The sequence below is a fragment of the Pyricularia pennisetigena genome, chromosome 6 (assembly GCF_004337985.1).
Source record: "Pyricularia pennisetigena strain Br36 chromosome 6, whole genome shotgun sequence".
NCBI classification, from domain to species: domain Eukaryota; kingdom Fungi; phylum Ascomycota; class Sordariomycetes; order Magnaporthales; family Pyriculariaceae; genus Pyricularia; species Pyricularia pennisetigena.
The window spans coordinates 4,562,328-4,580,078 of NC_043744.1; the positions used below are offsets into that span (position 1 = coordinate 4,562,328).

The 17,751-nt window shown below is 51.8% G+C and overlaps 9 protein-coding genes across 9 annotated transcripts; 7 read left to right on the plus strand and 2 right to left on the minus strand.

The window, feature by feature from the left end:
• Window positions 1-974: 974 nt before the first annotated feature.
• Window positions 975-2,276, plus strand: PpBr36_05102 (uncharacterized protein; the record flags this gene model as incomplete). The annotated part of the gene is made up of 5 exons (XM_029892260.1): window positions 975-1,085; window positions 1,181-1,507; window positions 1,600-1,780; window positions 1,868-2,017; window positions 2,110-2,276. 5 exons carry the CDS (start codon window positions 975-977, stop codon window positions 2,274-2,276), a joined length of 936 nt encoding a protein of 311 aa, XP_029750199.1.
• A 781-nt stretch (window positions 2,277-3,057) lies between these two features.
• On the plus strand, window positions 3,058-4,847 carry PpBr36_05103 (uncharacterized protein; the record flags this gene model as incomplete). Its single annotated transcript, XM_029892261.1, has 3 exons — window positions 3,058-3,473; window positions 3,541-3,708; window positions 3,806-4,847. The coding sequence occupies 3 exons, from the start codon at window positions 3,058-3,060 to the stop codon at window positions 4,845-4,847; spliced, it is 1,626 nt and encodes a 541-aa protein (XP_029750200.1).
• Window positions 4,848-5,488: 641 nt separating this feature from the next.
• Window positions 5,489-6,230, plus strand: PpBr36_05104 (uncharacterized protein; the record flags this gene model as incomplete). The annotated part of the gene is made up of 3 exons (XM_029892262.1): window positions 5,489-5,527; window positions 5,782-5,948; window positions 6,065-6,230. The coding sequence occupies 3 exons, from the start codon at window positions 5,489-5,491 to the stop codon at window positions 6,228-6,230; spliced, it is 372 nt and encodes a 123-aa protein (XP_029750193.1).
• Window positions 6,231-8,791: 2,561 nt separating this feature from the next.
• On the plus strand, window positions 8,792-10,352 carry PpBr36_05105 (uncharacterized protein; the record flags this gene model as incomplete). Its single annotated transcript, XM_029892263.1, has 2 exons — window positions 8,792-9,982; window positions 10,077-10,352. 2 exons carry the CDS (start codon window positions 8,792-8,794, stop codon window positions 10,350-10,352), a joined length of 1,467 nt encoding a protein of 488 aa, XP_029750194.1.
• An 850-nt stretch (window positions 10,353-11,202) lies between these two features.
• Window positions 11,203-12,291, minus strand: PpBr36_05106 (uncharacterized protein; the record flags this gene model as incomplete). Its single annotated transcript, XM_029892264.1, has 2 exons — window positions 11,203-12,170; window positions 12,255-12,291. 2 exons carry the CDS (start codon window positions 12,289-12,291, stop codon window positions 11,203-11,205), a joined length of 1,005 nt encoding a protein of 334 aa, XP_029750195.1.
• On the plus strand, window positions 11,417-11,685 carry PpBr36_05107 (uncharacterized protein; the record flags this gene model as incomplete). Its single annotated transcript, XM_029892265.1, has 2 exons — window positions 11,417-11,579; window positions 11,609-11,685. 2 exons carry the CDS (start codon window positions 11,417-11,419, stop codon window positions 11,683-11,685), a joined length of 240 nt encoding a protein of 79 aa, XP_029750196.1.
• Window positions 11,687-11,991, plus strand: PpBr36_05108 (uncharacterized protein; the record flags this gene model as incomplete). The annotated part of the gene is made up of 2 exons (XM_029892266.1): window positions 11,687-11,715; window positions 11,757-11,991. 2 exons carry the CDS (start codon window positions 11,687-11,689, stop codon window positions 11,989-11,991), a joined length of 264 nt encoding a protein of 87 aa, XP_029750191.1.
• Window positions 12,292-13,008: 717 nt separating the features above from the next.
• Window positions 13,009-14,313, minus strand: PpBr36_05109 (uncharacterized protein; the record flags this gene model as incomplete). The annotated part of the gene is made up of 1 exon (XM_029892267.1): window positions 13,009-14,313. One exon carries the CDS (start codon window positions 14,311-14,313, stop codon window positions 13,009-13,011), a length of 1,305 nt encoding a protein of 434 aa, XP_029750192.1.
• A 1,440-nt stretch (window positions 14,314-15,753) lies between these two features.
• Window positions 15,754-16,888, plus strand: PpBr36_05110 (uncharacterized protein; the record flags this gene model as incomplete). The annotated part of the gene is made up of 2 exons (XM_029892268.1): window positions 15,754-16,236; window positions 16,322-16,888. 2 exons carry the CDS (start codon window positions 15,754-15,756, stop codon window positions 16,886-16,888), a joined length of 1,050 nt encoding a protein of 349 aa, XP_029749430.1.
• Window positions 16,889-17,751: the final 863 nt, after the last annotated feature.

Below are 17,751 nucleotides of genomic sequence, written 5' to 3' on the forward strand. Positions count from 1 at the left end.
GCCAATCAAGGCTTTGGCCATCTGCACAGTACCTACCTTAGTTACCGCCCGACTGGGTCAATTGACATGCACTGATGCTGCAGATTGCATCATTGGTATTTATATAACGATTACTTGAGCTTGCGGAACGAGCAACCCTCAAGTACCTCCCAACGCTTTGTTTCTGTCAGGATTCAGAGGTCAATCCCATGCTCCATGCGCCAGCATTGAACTTTTGCAGTCTTCACATGTCCCACGTCCCTACAAAAGCACCTATCTGTAAAGTTACTTACATTAATTTGCCCACACAGCGGCAGAAAAAGCCTTGTGGCATGTATTTGTCGCTTGCTAGATTTCACAAGCAGCACTTGGATTGTGGAGACAAACGAACTCTTGCTATCCGGGCATATCCAGAACCGTGGCCTTGGCCGAGCGGGTTTTTCTCGCGGACCACTCGGATAACGGACTAGAACTAGTTTTTTTTTTTTTTTTCTTTCGCTCTCTCTCGTCAATGTCTTATTTGTCTTTCTTTTTTTCTTTCATATCTCCAACCCTCGATTCTTGGTGCATGCCGCCGTTTGACTACCAGATACGGCTTTTTCTATGCTGCTGGAAACAAGCTACATCCCAGCCCTGTCCTCTTTTTCACAGGGTCTGACTCTACCCAGCCACCAAAACTTACTTGCCTTCACCGAGAGGCAATAACCCTGTCGACCATCTTGAACCTCCCAATTTAAATACTTGGGACGCCTATGACCTTTTGCCCTCGGCACGCAGTAGGTAGCATTGGTTACTCGACTCCCTATTCCTGTTCGTTTCCTTGTTACAAACCCACACTTGGGTCCGAAACCATAGTGGCAGTGTAACTCGGGAACGCGGGAGGTCCCATTGACTGGGACTGTCCATTTGAGATATACCATACCCTGCAATCTTAAATACTGCGATATATGGTGTCTCTTTTCGGACATATGACATTGTGCTAGCAACTCGAAAGCATGTCGTCAGCCTCCACATCCCCGTCTGGATTTCCACTTGGCTTTCCCTATCGCCAGGAAAGGGATGGCGTTTGGGGAGAGCCAACCTCAACGCTCAATTGGTGCGAGGAAGTGAGTGCGAGTCTTTTTTCTTCCTTGTCATATCAAGTGCAATAATACCAATTCTGGATAAAAAAAAAAAAGACAAACCACTCACCAGACCCTAGGATTATAACATCACCCCATATATTGCCGAGTTCGTCAACACCTTTACCAACCTCATCTTCATCTGGCTCGGGGTCAAGGGAATCCGCAACTGCATCGCCAATGGCTTCTCTCCGGCCCTCACCTTGAGTTTCGTCGGCTATGTCGTGATCGGGCTGGGCTCGATGGCCTTCCACGGCACGCTGTGGTACTCGATGCAGCTGGCTGACGAGCTGCCCATGATCTGGACAGTCTGCGTCATGGCCCAAGTCACCTTCTCGTACGGCAAGTCAAAAGCCTCGTCGATGCTTCTGGGATTAGTATTCGCCGGGGTTGCTGCGTTTGTCACTGTAAGTAAAATGCATTGCGGTATGAATGTGCTAAAAGGAGACATCTTTCGTCTGACGCTATGTTTCCGAAAAAAAAAAAAAAAAAAAAAAAGATTTACTACGTAACGAACAAAAACCCCGTCTTCCATCAGGTTGCTTACGCCTCCATCACAATCGGTGTTGTCGTTAGGGGCGCGCTCGTTACCAAGTATGAGTTGGAACCGGCTCTTAAGAAGAGAAGCCCTCTTCAGGCAGACAAAATCATGAAGCAAATGTGGACGTTGATGACACTGGGTAAGAGTAAAATTCTTCTGTCATCTTATATGACTAATGACCGACCACCTGTATCTATTATTCTATGCTAACCCTTGGCATAAAAAGGCATCTCTCTATTCCTTATCGCATTTGCCATTTGGGTGTACGACAGACTTTACTGCCGCCAGCTCGTGTCCTGGAGATCACATGTACTTCTGCCCTGGTCCGTCGTACTAGAAGGCCACGGGTGGTGGCACATTCTTACTGGTTTGGGAGGTACGTCTGCTACTGCTTTTTGTCTTTATACACACAAGCTCGTCATTGGATTTGTTTTACTCTTATACTTATGCCGTTTGAAACTACCACAGCGTACAACCTGATTGTTTGGCGTGTGTGGCTTAGCTGCTGCCTGGATGGCAAGGAGGATCTCTTTGAGCTGCGGAGGACAACCTTTTTGCGCGTGCCCGAGGTCGTCCCGATCGGGCATAAATCCAACGGCGTCAAATCGCAAAAGCCAAAGTCAAAAAGGACTTGAGCCTTTGCAAAGCTGATGGTCAAAGAGACCAAGACTTACAAAGGCAACTTGTGTCGCATAATTATTGCTTGATGGGTCAGACTTCAATTTAATGGTTTGAAGCCATACGGTTTCGAGTCTCGGTATGTACCTCACGAAGGCTGCCTTCATTAACTCCAACTGTGACCACGGATTATGTATATAAATAAATAGATCCACTGCTACAGTTACTCGCTCAAAATCAAACAACAACGCCTCGTTTCAATGCATCCATGGTCATCTTATTGATCAAGGCAGCACGACTAACTTAGCCAGAATCAGAAAGACGGGTATTTCCACCGCAACCACAAGTATAACTGGTCAACCCTTAAACGTCTACTGAAGACTTGCCCTATGGGGAAGCTGTCACGCTGCGTAATGACGCCACGGCGAAAGATTTACCGTCGCTTACCACCCATCGATGCGGGGATATGGGCAGGATGGGGTAACCCTGAGGGGTAGTCGTGAACCGGCCGACTATGCGCACCACTCATCATACTGACCGCGCTGGGGACGATACGACGTTCGAGTCTTGGATACCATCGATCGTTCCACATGGTGTAGAGCCTTGAGGCGGGGATCAGCCTGGCTCTGTATGAAGTCCCCAAAAGGTGCTAATATAAAAGGCGGCCCGGATGAAACCTGGACAAGTCTTTCTTTTTTGTTCATCGTGACTAGGGAGACTATGTGACATGTCCATTCGATAGACCACTGTTCAGTATATTTCATGAGCTTTGGTGTCCTTTCATCCCATTAGTCAAAAATGACGCGCCTCCTCGCCCTCGCAGCCACGTCCTTGACGCTCGTCGTCGCGACGCCGCCGATGGGCTGGAACAGCTACAACCATTACAACTGCCTCCCGACCGAGGACGACATCAAACAGAGCGCGCAGGGGATTGTGGACCTCGGGTTCGCGGACCTGGGCTACAACATCGTGACCACCGACTGCGGGTGGAACGGCAGGGACCGCGACGAGCAGGGCCGGCAGCAGTGGAATGCGACCCTGTTCCCGTCGGGCGGCAAGGCGCTCGGGGACTTCATCCACAGCCTCGGGCTCAAGTTTGGGCTCTACTCGGGCGCAGGGTACTTTCAGTGTGGCAGCACCGACCTGCCCGCGTCCTTGGGCTTTGAGGAGATTGACTCCAAGTCCTTTGCGGAATGGGGCGGCGATACGCTGAAGTGAGTGTGCAGGAGCTACCACGGAAGAGTGAAGAAGAAGGGGATGAGAGCTAATCTGTGACGACAGATATGACAACTGCTATTCTACTTCCAAGACCGTGATGGTCGATTCCGACTCTGCCGAGGCCAAAAGTCCCGAGCGATTCTTGAAGATGGGTAGGCTCCTCAAGGAGAGCGGTCGGCAAATCGACTACTTCTTGTGCCAGTGGGGCATAGGCGAGAACGTGCCTGAGTGGTGAGTGTTTCCAGAAGCAGAGACAGGATCAGCGTCGATATAGCCACAGCCATTCATGGACTGACCGCAAGGGCCTGTTCCCCATATCACCCAACAGGGCAACGACAGTGGGAAAGAGCTGGAGGATGAGCAATGACATCTACAACGGTTGGCGCAGCATATGGCGCATCACCAACCAAGTCATTCCGCACGCCAAGCACACGCGCGAGGGCTCATACGCAGACATGGACATGCTCACGGTCGGGCTCGGCGCCATGTCGTACGACGAGGAGCGTTTCCACTTTGGCATGTGGTCCATGATGAAGTCGCCGCTGCACATCGGCGCGCCCATCAACAGGAGCCTCACCCCGCAGGAGTCCCTCGATATCATGGCTAACAAGGAGGTCATCGCCATCAATCAGGACCCCCTGTCAGAGGCTGCACAGCTGGCCTTGCGCAACACCGAGGGGGAGTGGGACGTCTGGATCGGAAACCTCTCGGGAGACCGTAAGATCGTGGGCGTGGCAAACTGGCGAAATGAGAGCCAGAGTGTGGCTGTGGACCTCTCCTTCCTCGGGATCGGGTCCGCCGATGCCCGTGACGTCTGGGCCGCCTCGGACCTCGGATCCATCTCCGGATCGCATCAGGTTGAGCTAAAGGGCCACGAACTCAAGCTTTTGATCCTAAGCAACGTCCAGAACGCCACGGACACCCCCTCGTCCGCTGGATACTACCCCGTCACGGCCGCCCAAATCACAAGTCCGGCAGCATTAAGGTCCTGCGCTGACAGGGGCGCACAGGAGTGTCTGCCTGTGAGACAAAAGGTTGGAAACATCAACGGGGACGCCAAGGTTGCGTTTGGGAACGTGACGGTGTCGGCGGCAGGCAAGAAGTACGTGGGAGTCGACTTCATCAACTATGACTATGCGTTTGGCACTGCCTGGGGCTGGGGCACCAACACCCGCAACATGACCATCAGCGTCAACGGCAACCCGGCCACGAGATGGGCTTTCCCGCTGGCCGGAAACGACTGGTTTGAGACCGGCAGGTTGACCATCGAGGTTGATGGGTTCAAGGCCGGCGTTAATGAGGTCACGTTTGCGGCGCAGGCCGACTCGGGCTTTGCGCCTGACCTGGTCGGAATCGAAGTCTATGAGTAATTTGCTGTCATCATAGTCTGGAGTCTGTGCTCGAAATAAATACACGAGGCTAATAGCAACGATTACGCTCTAGAGCCACAAAAGCAGGCAATGGAATAATGTATCAGATTAGTATGGGGGTTGCGTTGCTTGTCTTTGTCATATTCTTGGGGAAGCAAGCACTGAGAAATTGATAGTAGCCATACTGTGATCGTGTCGCTGTTGTGTCTTGAGTCTTGTTGCCAGAGAAAGCAATATAAAAATAAAACCACAATATGTCGGGATAATTAGTATATTACGCAGTGTAACAGTTGCGGTAATGCAATTCACTGTGGCCATTGTTATGCTTGATTGAAAGCAGGACAGTGAAAGTGATGTGAGGGAGCGAAGAGGAGCGAGTGCACGAGTTCAGCTGTAGAGAGAGGAACCACCAAAATGCGGGGTCTTGACGCCTGGCGGGCTGCCTCGCTGACAATTTTTGTGGCGGTCATTTGCTATCGCCATCTGACCCGACTTCAAGTATGCCATCCATACCAGACCATAGCCTCGATCGAATAACACTCGCTGCTCTCGACAACACGGGAAACTGAGCTAAACAATCGTATCTGAACCTGTGACATTCATGCACAAGTTGCCTCTACAAACAGTCATTATCTATCGGGATGTCGATATCAAACGAGGCGCTGCAAAAGGTCAGTCCGGTTTGTTCAGTGGACCATACCACTAGCGACCGTTTTTTTTTTTTTTTTTTTTTTTTTTTTTTCGTCTATTTTCCCCGAAAAATAAACATACACAGCCTCGCCGGCCGGGCGCAGCCGAGAGGCTGAGTCTCCGGCACACAAGCCCACTCAGCCAGGAAAATCACAAGATCGGGTCGTACCGATGATGGCTACAAGGGTTTTTTATTTTAAAAATTGTTTTTATACTGACTAGTGGTATTTCCGGGTTTCTCTAGTTGATCCAAGAGATCGAGCTCAAGTCGATCCAGGCGCAGCAGCAGATCAGCATGGTCCGCAGCCAACAAGCGTCCAAGCAGCGTGAGATGAGGCTCGCCGAGTTGACACGAAGCGAGATATCTTCACTGCCTACAGAGACACCTGTGTACGAGGGGCTTGGTAAGATGTAAGTGTGACGATTGTTTTCGCTGTCCTTTTTGTTTCTTTTCTATCTCTTGAAAAAAAAAAAGCAGGCAAAAATGTGGTTGCTGTAAATGTACTCATACATACAATCCTACAAAGGTTCGTCTTGACGCCAGCGGCAGACCTGAACGCCAAGCTTGGCAAACAAGTCAAAGAGCTAGGAACGGACATAGAGAATCTGGGGAAGAGGCTACACTACCTTGAGACAACGGCCAAGAATAGCCAAAGTCATATTGACCAAATCCTGAAGCGCGGCGATGCTTAACTATCGGCGTCCTTGAGCATCAAGGTGTGGTGGGCTTGGCATTTGACAGAACAGAACATGAAGGCTATGCATATACCGCACGCAGTACAAGGCGGGTTTTGTGGGGGTGGGCTGCACGAGCCTGAAATTAGACTATTCCTTAACTCATGGTTGCAACGGTGAGACCTTCAACACTCTCCCAGCTCTACTGTATACTAGGTCTAGACCTAGGTCTAGTCTATGATCCAATGAATGACTATCGACTAGGTTGACGGTCCGCAGCGAATTGGTATTGTCCCAGTAGCTTTCCTCGTTCAAACGGTCCAATTTCAAATGTTGACGTCGCAGTTCATTTGCGGAAATGGTCTGTGCCAACGGCCGTTTCGGTTTACCGCTGGACCAAGCAGTCGGTGTCCCATAATATTGGTCGGATTGGCGCCAACTCTCTTCAGTCGCTGACATGGTTATGGTGGACACAATATCAAACTGATTCAATAAACGAAGGGGAAAGAGAAAAAAAGTTTAACACAAGCAGCTAGGACAGGAAACAAGCGAAAAGGCGACAACGAGCCCATGCAGACCATCTGCAGCTACTCCTGGTAGCGCGCGTGTCAAGATGGACGTTATTTCGGGAAACTTGGTGTTTCGTAGTTGTCAACCTGGTGGTAATTATGGGCAAGTCTGCGTGCCGAGATCTCCTCGATGCTCGTGCGCTCAATGCAGCTTCAAACGCCAAATTCCAAGGTAAGAGGATGCTTGAATCGAGCAGCTTTACAGTGCGGGCGCAGCTGAAGAAACACGGTCGTTGATGAGCGCGTCGAGTGATGGCTGAACCCTGTATTTCAACCTAATTTCTCCGAACCTGCCAAAGCTGCTATACCAGTTCGTCTCATCGAACGATGTTTGAAGCCGCAAATATGCAGGATCCTGATGTCAACCAGTTGCAGTGTTCATTCTAGAATGATAATTGAATTTGACACATAACTGCAACATTATAAGACGGATTACTCCAGGTACCCAGCCAAGACCCATGGCAGCTGGGTCTGCCAACGACTTCCGCGGTGTGCCGAGCTCGGGAACGAGTCGAGTATTCCCCTGTCAAGTTCAGCCTCTTTCTAGAGCTGTTGATTGGGCCAGGCTGAACGATGATGCTAGCAGCTTATGTCTGACGAGCATACCTGTCTAGTGTACTGTATGCTAGTCTAGACTGTAGGCAGGCAACTGTTTTCTTTCGTCTTGTGGGGAAATGAGAAATGACCAATTTACACGTGGCGTCTGCCTATCCGTCGGGCTTTTGTTGCGCATCACAGAAAGCGAGATCAAGCAAACTGGCTCATTGAAGCTCAGAGGAAATCGCACAGCCTTCCCGCCATGAAGAAAAAGTCAGGTTGAAGGCCCTAATGGGACGGCAAAAGCAAGCCGTACAGGTGATGTTGTTGCGCATGATGTCGCTTACCTGAGAGACAGAAAATCCCCCACTTGGGCATCGCCAGAACGACAACGGAGCACGTACGTGGGCACACCGAGGAGGCATGGTACTACCAAGGAGAACTAGACCCCGCCATCCAGACAGGACCGCCACAAATAGCAACGGAAAAGCAAGCCAGCCCCACATACTAGGTAGCCAGAAGCCCTTCTCCTCCCTCGAACTCTGATCAACCGACGAAACGTCGTGGGTCGGACAGGGGTGGGCGGGCTGAGCCTACGTGGTATGAGATTGATGGCCAATGCTTCTTCATCGCTACTGGCGGCGGCAACCTCTTGCAGTACAAGCCTGCATCACTAACACAACGGTGCAGATCGAAGCCCAGCCAAGGTTAAACGGCCAGGTGCCAGGCCACCGGTCTGCAGCCAGGGAGAGAGAAGAAAAAAAAAGAGCAATGGGCTAATCCCTGACCGTAAGTGGGGCCATGTCAGCCGCTGCCCCAGAAAGGGGTCTACCGTTGCTTCTTCCTAGGGCGGCAGCGTAAATCCTCAGCTGCGCGCGCTTGCTGAGCCAAGGGTGTGGTACAATTACTGTAGGTTCATGCTATGTTACCTTGGGCGTATTGCGATAAGGTGAGGTACCTAGCCTACCTGACCTACTTGAAGTCCTTGAGACAAATGTTGCGTTGCGCTCTTAATAAAACGTGAATCACACCCTACCCTTACCCACCCCGCCGCTCACGAGAAATAGTTCCCCCTCCCCCTTCTTAATGCTGACAGCATCTCCCCTCGTCTTCTTCCTCACTGCAATCCTTCTGATCCTTCAACCGCAAGAGTCCTTCACTGTGACTATTAGTTGTTGTGTTTATTTGTAATACGTCGCCAGGCCAGACTGGTTGCCATATCAGCCGTCTCAACCCCCTATTGGCATCAAATAGTAAGTTTCACTCGGTCCTATTCTTCCTACCCTAGGCGAGCTGGCAGTGGAGGTGAAACTAGTTGCGTGTCGTACGGACGTCAGCCCCAACGATTCCTAATCCAGCTTTGCCCGCGATATCCTACCTGACGCTGACGGGCCGGCAAACAGGACAGTATCGCAAATTCGCAGTAAAATATAGACGGAAGCACCCGTTGTGATAACTTGTAGCTCACCAAAAATGGGTGAACGCTACGCCGCCACACGTCGTTACCTGGACCGGGAGCCGCCGTTTGATCCTCGCTATCGTCGCCGAGATGACGACTACAGCGACGACGATGAAACCCAGATCCGGATCCAAACCACTCGCAGGGAGCGAGAGCCTCCGCGCGGAGTGAATTATATTCAGCCTCGCGATGCTGAGCCGCGAGGAGTACGGAGGTACTTTGATGGACCCAACGTAGTCGTGTCGGAGCAGACGCTGGTGAGGGCGCGATCAAAGTCGCGCGAGCGACGATCGGCGCCGTCACCACCCGATCGGCAACAACATGCCGCCGGTGGTAACCAGATCGTTATCAACAACTACAACGACCACTCGTCGTCGTCGGACAGCGAGTCGGACCGCTCGACCGACGTATCTCACCGCAGTCGCCACAGCCACCACAGCCACCACGGAAGGGGAATGCCGGGGGGCTTCCCGCAGCCCCCTCCTCCTCCCCCTCCTTTCGGTCGGGGAATGCCAATGGCACCGCCATCCGGCCCTGCAATCCGCGAGACGCAGATGGAGCTCGAGCGTACCCGCAGGCAGCTGGAGGAGCTCCGCATGCGCGACGAGGCCATCCAGCGCGAGAGGGAGGCCGAGATGCAGCTGGCCCGCCACAGGGAGGAGTGGGAGTACAGTCTCACCCGGCGGGAGCTCGAAGACCTTCGGGCGCAGCGCACGCGCGAGATAGAAGAGCGCCGCCGCGAGAAGGAGACGCGCGAGGAGGAGGAGCTCCGCCGCGCCAAGAGGGAGCTCGACGAGATCAAGCGGCGTGAGGAGAAGGAGGCCGAGGAGGAGCGGCTCGCGCGCGAGTACGAGATCAAGCGGCTGGAAAAGGAGAAGAAGGAGGCCGAGGAAAAGGCCAAGCGTGAAAAGGCCGACAGGGAGGCCGTCGAGCGCTTCAAGCTCGAGCAGGCCGAGAAGGAACGCAAGGAGAGGGAGGAGAAGGAGCGAGCTGAAAAAGAGTACCAGCGTCGTCTCCAGGAGGATCTGATCAACTCGGGCGTCGACGAAAAGCACATCCAGGCCATCATCAAAAAGGAGAAAATCCCAGAGGAGAAACCCGAGAAGCCCAAGGGCAAGGAGCGTGCTACCTACACCCGCATGGCTCGCCGGCATCTGTCCATCGAGGCGCTGAATGCATTCAAAATTGATTACGAATACGATCAGGTATGTCATGATTGCCGAGACCACCTCTCATAATCTGCACTAGTTTATGCTGCAGAAAGCAAGCTTGCTAACTTCAAGTTCTCTTTTGCCACAGGATCCAAACTACTTACTTATCAAACGTTGGGTACCCGAGGATGAGCAAGACCAGCTGTGGAAATATACACGCATCATCCGGGAAAGGAGGATGGTGCTTCCCGTACATACCACAGACATCCACAAGACGGTCGTCAACCAGGAGCACGTTGTTCATCACCACCACCGATCAAAGTCAAAGAGCAAAGGCGAAGACTTCATCTTTGTCAAGAAGAAGCGCGAACGATCCCGGTCCCCGAGTTTGCTGTTGTATCTCGCCGGTGCTCAGCCTCGTTAAAATTTGCTTTTTTTCCCCCTTTCTTTGCCCAATAACGGAATGTTTGTGAACTTGATGAGACAAGGGTCATTCCATTTTCCCATTCCACAGCTCACAATCAAGTCCAGACAAAAGAAAAAAAAAAAAAAAAAAAAAAAAAAAAAAAAAAAAAAAAAAAGAAAACTTATGAGCGACGACTCCCCCTGTCCATCTCCTCTCAGCATACAGTCATGGATCACTTGGCTTTATATTGCTCAAGTATGGAATTATGTGTTTGATGATACACCCTTAGCTTTTTCTGCCATATTTTTGTACCTTTTGCTCTTCGTTGTTTCAGCGTTAGGGATTGGATTTTGTTTCTTCCTGAGGTTACTAGACAAAACCAGTCTAGACCTATGTTGCAGCACATAGTGGTTTACAAAGCCGATGTGCTGGTCAGCACTTTTTTTTTCTTTTTATTATATATACATTTCATCTGATATCATCTCAGTTCACTTGGAAAGCGCTCCTGGATGATATTGCTGTTGTTTTGGTTCAGTGTACACTGCACTCTGTCATGGTAACTATAAGCGCCCTTGTTCAGCCGGTTTATATAGAAAATCGAGATATGTATAAGTTCCCAAGTCCCAAGCGCCTCTTGTTTTCTCATCCTGGTAGTATCGAAGCGCCCTATGGGTATGTATGTAGTGAAAAAAATCACCAAAGTCATGTCTAATGGTAATGTACAGAAGTAAAGCCTCATTGGATAATGGGACCAGAGTCGTAATAAGTGGTGAGTAATGATACAGGCTACTTTCACACGAGAAAAAAGGCCTTTTGTTGCCGATGTGGTGGGTAATATTCCCTATTCTCTCTCTTACAACCTTCCTTCTCACATGGCCCTCTCAGTCCGACTCGAGGACAGGGACCAGCCCACCTCAGCGCGCATGATAAGCTCTTCGTACAGCGTCCATGCCAAGGCGGAACTAAGTGCCTTCCGGCTCATACGCAAGCCCAGGCCGCCGAAGAAAGATCGAATGCCCTCCTCGGCCATCATGGTCCTGGCGGCGACCACCATGTTGCGGTAGCGCCCGGGCCGCAGCTGGATGCGCGTCTTGACGGCGTCAAAGGGGTTCGACACGACGGAGCAGGCCACAGCAGCCAGGACGCCCGAGGAAAAGTTGACAGTGGCAGCTCGTGACACGCCCATCCTCTTATTTTCGGAGGTCTCTGGCGCTGAGCTGCTGCCGATGACGACGCCTAAGCGCCGTTTGAACTGCTCATAGAGCAAAACATAGAGCCCCGCGTAGGGGGCATCGCGGAGCGCGGTGGCCCCGAAACCGGCGAAGAAGCCGCGGGGACCCTCGCTGCGTAATATGTCGGCCGCAGCGCCGGCGATGGAGCGGTAAGAGTACAGAGAACTCTCGTAGCGGACCTTGATGACAGTCAGGGGCATGAGGACGAAGCCGGCGAAACCCCGGGCAACGCCACCTGCCAGGAGGTTGCCTGTATTGGAGAGTTTGACAAGGCGGCTGCTGTCGTTCTTGTTGTTGGCGATGTTGCCGCCGCTCGGGGAGGAGGTTGCAGCGGCATCGTGGGCGAAGAGGGGCACGGCGGCCTTGCGGATGGCGTTGAGGGTGGAGAAGTAAAGGGCAGAGCCGAAACCTGTGCGCAAGGCTGACGGGACTGTGCCGCGCCAAAGACCACGGAGGCCAGCCGGAGAGGTGTGGCGGATCTCCGAGACGGTGCGGAGGATGTTTTGGTGCGGGGACTGCTGGACCCGTGTTTTGAGAAGATCGATTGGCTGCAGGAGTGCGGCTGAGAGGACGCCCGACCCGAGGCCAGCTACGAAGTGAAAAGCTGCAGAGAGGTGAAGAATGTTAGTCGGGCGGTGTGGGCAGGGTAACGTGGGCGAGTATGCGATGCGCTGCCGCGGAGACATACAAGACTTTGAGCCGCTCTTGCTGGTGCCATCAGACATGGCGGAGTTGTGTTGCCTGGGATCGGCGTTTCGCAGCGAGTCGTGGCAATTGAGGGCGCGTGAAGAGAGATATTGGACAAAAGCTCGTCCCTTTGGACGGAACAAACGATAAAAAGGTTGATAACCTAACCAAAAACAGGACTGGCCATGGTGCGTTTCGAGATTACTCCCTCATTGAAAACAGAATGACACGTTTAAAAAATCCGAGTAGAGTGTCGCTAGTCAATTGACGGTCATCATCACCGATTGCAAGTCAAAAGTCGAAATTTTGGGTTGGGAAGCTGTAGAAGAGGGCCGAACAAAATGCTAGAGCTGATCAGTAGAGTGCAAGTGCGCCGGATGACGTGACTCTAACTAATTCTTGCCGGGATATTCGGGGGCTAGGCGCTTCCCACAAAACCGCTAACAGGGCCCCTCCCCGGACTTTCCCGGTGTGGCTTGCCAAACGGGCCTGCCTCGAACAACTTACTTTGTACCTAAACTAGTAAGGGATGCTATTGTAGCCTCCTACCTACCGAATATGTGGCAGGGAAGTACGTACCTAGATAGTCAGGTAGCAAGTACGTAGGGAGCATGGCAAGTGCAGTATTCAGTGCTGACTATTGATTTAGTATGCGTGGCGAAGAACACGAATATTTACGGGTATGGAGTGGTCATTCACGTCAAATCCACCAAGTTTGTCAGGAGGTCATTATATTTGCGTTATTTTTCACCGTTCTAACGGCCGCTTTTCTCCTTTTGATCCCCGACTATAGACTCTAGCCTTCCAGCAAGAAGCCTATGTCGCTTCACAACTTGCACCCACTCCTCCTCAGCCTCGCCGCCGACATCGAGGGTAGCCAGGAACAGTCCAAAATCGCCTCCTAGGCGACCTAAGCTACCAGCACAGTACAGGACCTGGGTTAACAGGCTATCGCGAGAGGTCTGGTCTCTGACAGTGGGCAAGTACAGTCTCAAAGTCTCTAACAGCATGTCGACGAGGTGAAGCGGAAATGTTGCCAGTGGTGACGGTAGCGGCTGCAGAGGGTCATCCCGAGTGGTTGGTGGAGTAGTCGCATCGGCCTGAGGAAATATGCTTCTGTACATGGTCACGATAGCAAAACTCTGTTCCCGGAAAATCTCAATGTACTTTTTCAGATATTTTTCTGTCTGCTGGCCGCCGGACCAAGCGCTGCCGCTCTTGAGGGAAGATGTCTGTTTGGCGCGCTCCTGATCGGCGAGCTCTCGCAGCGGCGACAGGGCATCGAGCATAGTCATAAGCATGGCCAGTCGACAGACAAGGAATAGGGCTCCCAAAGCCCGTTCCTGCGATTCACCGCTCTGATCTGCTGCTTTGATGTCGGGAAGCACCCTGCGCAACCAGCTGATGGTGCGGAGAGAGGCAGCAAGCTTCAGATTAGGTGCCTTGAGCGACAGGACGAGGTTCGTCGCCATGGTGCGCATCGCCTCGTCGGCCTGCAATGACACAGACGCGACTAGCGACGACTGCGAATGCAGTGCATGTAACCGACGGATGTGGCTATTGAGGTCCAGCGCTGACGAGTAGTTGACTGGAGCGGAGGATATGGAAGAAGAAAGAAGGGCTGGTAGCTCCAGCACATCGACTAATCGCTCGACATTTCGCGAAAGTAGCAACGCCTTCTTCCTGCGGGCGAGCAGCTCGTTCTCGCCTGACTTATTGTAGGTGGTTGAGAATCGGACGGCCTCGCTATCAAGCCTCGGGATAGCGTTGCGGAGGTCGGTTGTGCTAGAGGCCAGCACAGGCAATGCTGTCTGTAAGGCTGCATGATGCGTCGCCGATTCTATTATCGGTTTGTGTGATTTCTTGGATAGCGCCTGGAGCGACAGGAGCAAGCTGTGGGATTCGTGTGCAAGAGCTTGCGGCTCTTCATTTTCGAGGGAAGAAACCGTCTGAGAGGTGAGATTCGCAAGGTAGTCGAGAGACGTCCTATCGGCAGGCGGAAGCTGCTGTGAGGAATGATCTGGAACGGATGCCAGAAGGTCGTACAGGAGGTCGGCCATGGCTGCGACAGGCCGTCATCCTGCTTTGCTCACCGGCCCTAACCGCTGAAGCAACGAGGTGGATGATCTCGTGATGAAGCGTCACACTGATCCAAAAAGAATGGGTTTAAGGCACCGGGCCGGGGTCCTCAGGGACCCTAGGATGCAATGCAGGTGGTCTCGAGGCGTATGACACCAACTCGTGGCTAGTACAGACAGAGAAGTAGGCTGAAAACAGGGGTCGTCCAGTTATGATAGACAGATGCAAGGCAACGTCAACAAGCTGAGTTGCTATCGGAAATGTTCACGTGTCGCGTTCCGCTGCTGCGGCAAATCCACCAAATAAGCGGCCCTTCCGTGGATTGAAGGTGGCTCCCTTGCGTTGTCCACCTTCTCCAGCGCACCTGCCATTAAGGGCCTCAGTCGCCGCGAACTCCACACCAGAGAACTTGAGCGCTAGGTACTGGCGGGGTTATTGACAGTGTAACATGCAGGCATGACAGACATTCTAGGTACATGCACTCGAGGTACCCTCCAACTCCCTGCCTCTTGTTAGGCGCGCAACCGATGTCCTGGAAATACGCCTGACTGATCAGATAAACCGCGTTCCCCTCCCTTGGCAGGTCGTCATCCCCAACAGTTTCGGCCCCTGACTCTTCCCCCAAATCGGGGCCCTTGGTGGAAGGTGTGTTTTTTATTCTTAATAACCCTTTCATGGGAAAAACACCAATCGGCAATATTTCAAGTCACGTCTTTGTATTTCCCCGGGGGAAAAACCATGGAAATCTCTTCAATCTTTGATTAACACCGTACCCAATAATTTACCCAGTTCGTCCGATCCCCAAATATTGAGTTGAGGTGAAGCGAACAAAAAAAAAGCAAAAAAGAAAAAAAAAAAAAAAAAAGAAGAAAGAAAATCCACTCCACTATTATTTCCCCAGCTTCTTTGTCGCCTCGCCGAGGACTGAACCAGAAGCACACCAAGCTTAGCTCGCTGGACATTGATCACGGGATTCCGCGCCAAACTCGTGACACACAGCCTGGCACAGCTACGCCTCGCGGACATCATTTCGGGCAAGACAGTTTGTGTCTTCAAGATATTGATTTGTGGTGTTGGGGTGTCGTGGGGTACGTTAACAGTGATATGACGTGAAGGTGTTGTGCCGTGACCCTGAACCCCTTGGGCTTGGCAGCAGTGAAAACCTGCCTGCCCTGCGTAAGAAAAGTGCGCGCCGGCCCGCAGGCTTCATAAAAAGGTGTGGGATTTCTGCGCCGGCGTGGCCTCTGGCATTTTGTCTTCTTTAATCTATTATTTGTTCGTTTGTATCGGTCTGCTCACAATTCCTTGGATTTCGTTCAGCTCGAACCGGAACCGATATTTGCCTTGCGACTACGACAGCGCCAAGCCATAAATAGACCACACCATCGACATCACCAGGGAGGCATATAAAAGGCTACGACATGAGGGATCCGTTCCCCATCGCCCCGATCCCGGCTTTGAGCCGGGCGGTGCAGCCCATCGCCGACATGTTGCACCTCCCGACTTTGCCGCTGCACATCCACGAGGTTCTCGGGGCCGCGCTATTCTATACATTCATTCACATGGTCATCTCCCCGTGGATATCGATGAAGTTGTGGTCCGACAGATATCCAATCAACTCGAGGGGCAAAAGAATGAGCTGGGACTCGCACGTCGTGTCAATGGTCCAGTCATGCCTCATCAACGTCCTTGCGCTTTACGTTCACTTCTATGACGAGGAGCGGTGGGAATTCAACTGGGAACAGCGCGTTTGGGGGTACACTGGTGCCTGCGCCATGATCCAGAGCCTGGCCGCTGGCTACTTTGTCTGGGACTTGATAATTACCGTGCTGCACTTCGAAACCTTTGGAATTGGTGTCTTGATGCATGCCATCAGTGCACTGACTGTTTATTCGTTTGGATACGTGAGTGGCTTTTCAATATATTGCTGGTCTGCATCAGACTGAAGCATTCTATCACTGTCAGAAACTAACAGATTCGGTTTTGCAGAGACCTGTATTCAACTACTACGCCACCAACTTCATCCTCTATGAGCTTTCCACTCCCTTCCTCAACATCCACTGGTTCTTCGACAAGTTGGGAATGACTGGAACAAAGGCTCAGCTGATCAACGGCATCTGCCTGATCTCTGTCTTCTTCTCATGCCGTTTGATCTGGGGCAACTGGCAATCTGCTCTCGTCTACCGCGATATGTGGCGTGCTATATGGACCAGCGAGATCCCGGTCAACTCCACCATCATCTGTGGGGATTTTGACGGCATGAAGGTGGCTGTCAACCCCTCGCCGATCCCCATCTGGCTGGTCCTCGCCTATTTCGCCAGCAACCTGACCTTGAACATGCTGAACGTATTCTGGCTGTTCAAGATGATCAGTGCCGTGAAGAAGCGATTCACGCCGGCGAAGGAGGACCCAGCCGCCATCAAGGAAAAGCCGGTTCCTGCCTCGTCCGAATCAGGAGTGACAAGTGGTCTGCAGCAGACTGCCGATGCACTCAGAAAGAGGAATTTGCCCGAGGTGCTTCCCGTTATCGATGACGACCTCGGTGACATGACTTAATTCACTGCACGTCTTTGGCCTCTTTATATTCAATGTCACGGTCACTATCCAAGCTCAAACAATGCTCTTGGCAGGGCGGGCGAAAAAAATTCGTTAGCTCTCTTCAAACGGTTGCGACAACCCTAGAAGATTTGGGGCTAGGCTGTTTTATTTTAGCGTGCCCGCGATAAGTCCCTTAAGGTCTGTGGCGCGTCCCTCTCAGTCTGGTCTCACATAAGCTTTCCTACTACAGGCTTGTAAACAGTTTCCAAATTCATGTTATAGCTCGTCGTTTTGCCATTTCCATAGACTATCGTGTTTTTTTTTCTTCAACAGCGTTTGTTTACTGGACTGCCATCCATAGAAGCAAAAACCTCAGCATTCATCCTCGTCCTTTTAGTTTTGCTGACGAATGTCGCAAAATGATCAAAAAATCCCCAGCATATCGTTGCTCGCTAGGAGAGATGCGAATGCTGACGGCAATGACTATGTAACAATATTCCCCATAATCAAATTTGGCTTGTTGCACACTTGGCTTGAATCCACGACTACGGCAAGGTGCAGGGTAGGCTGGATGCGAACCCTTTATATTGATAACTTTGAGACGGGCGCAATCAATAATACCAGCTCATATCAACCAAAACTTTTGGCCCACGAGACGATTTCAGCCCTCGTATCACGGCAAGGAATATGAACGCATACACGCCTACACATCCACCTACAAACGTTCCGATGGCTACAGGCGCAATTACATTGTAGCCTCTGTGCAAGCACTTATAGCCGTTTCCTCCCGCGGTTTATCCTAGGAAGAATACCCGAGCAGTCGCCCTAACTTTTGAGCCCAGGTACACGTACAGATATTCGTAGGTAGGAAGGAGTATGCA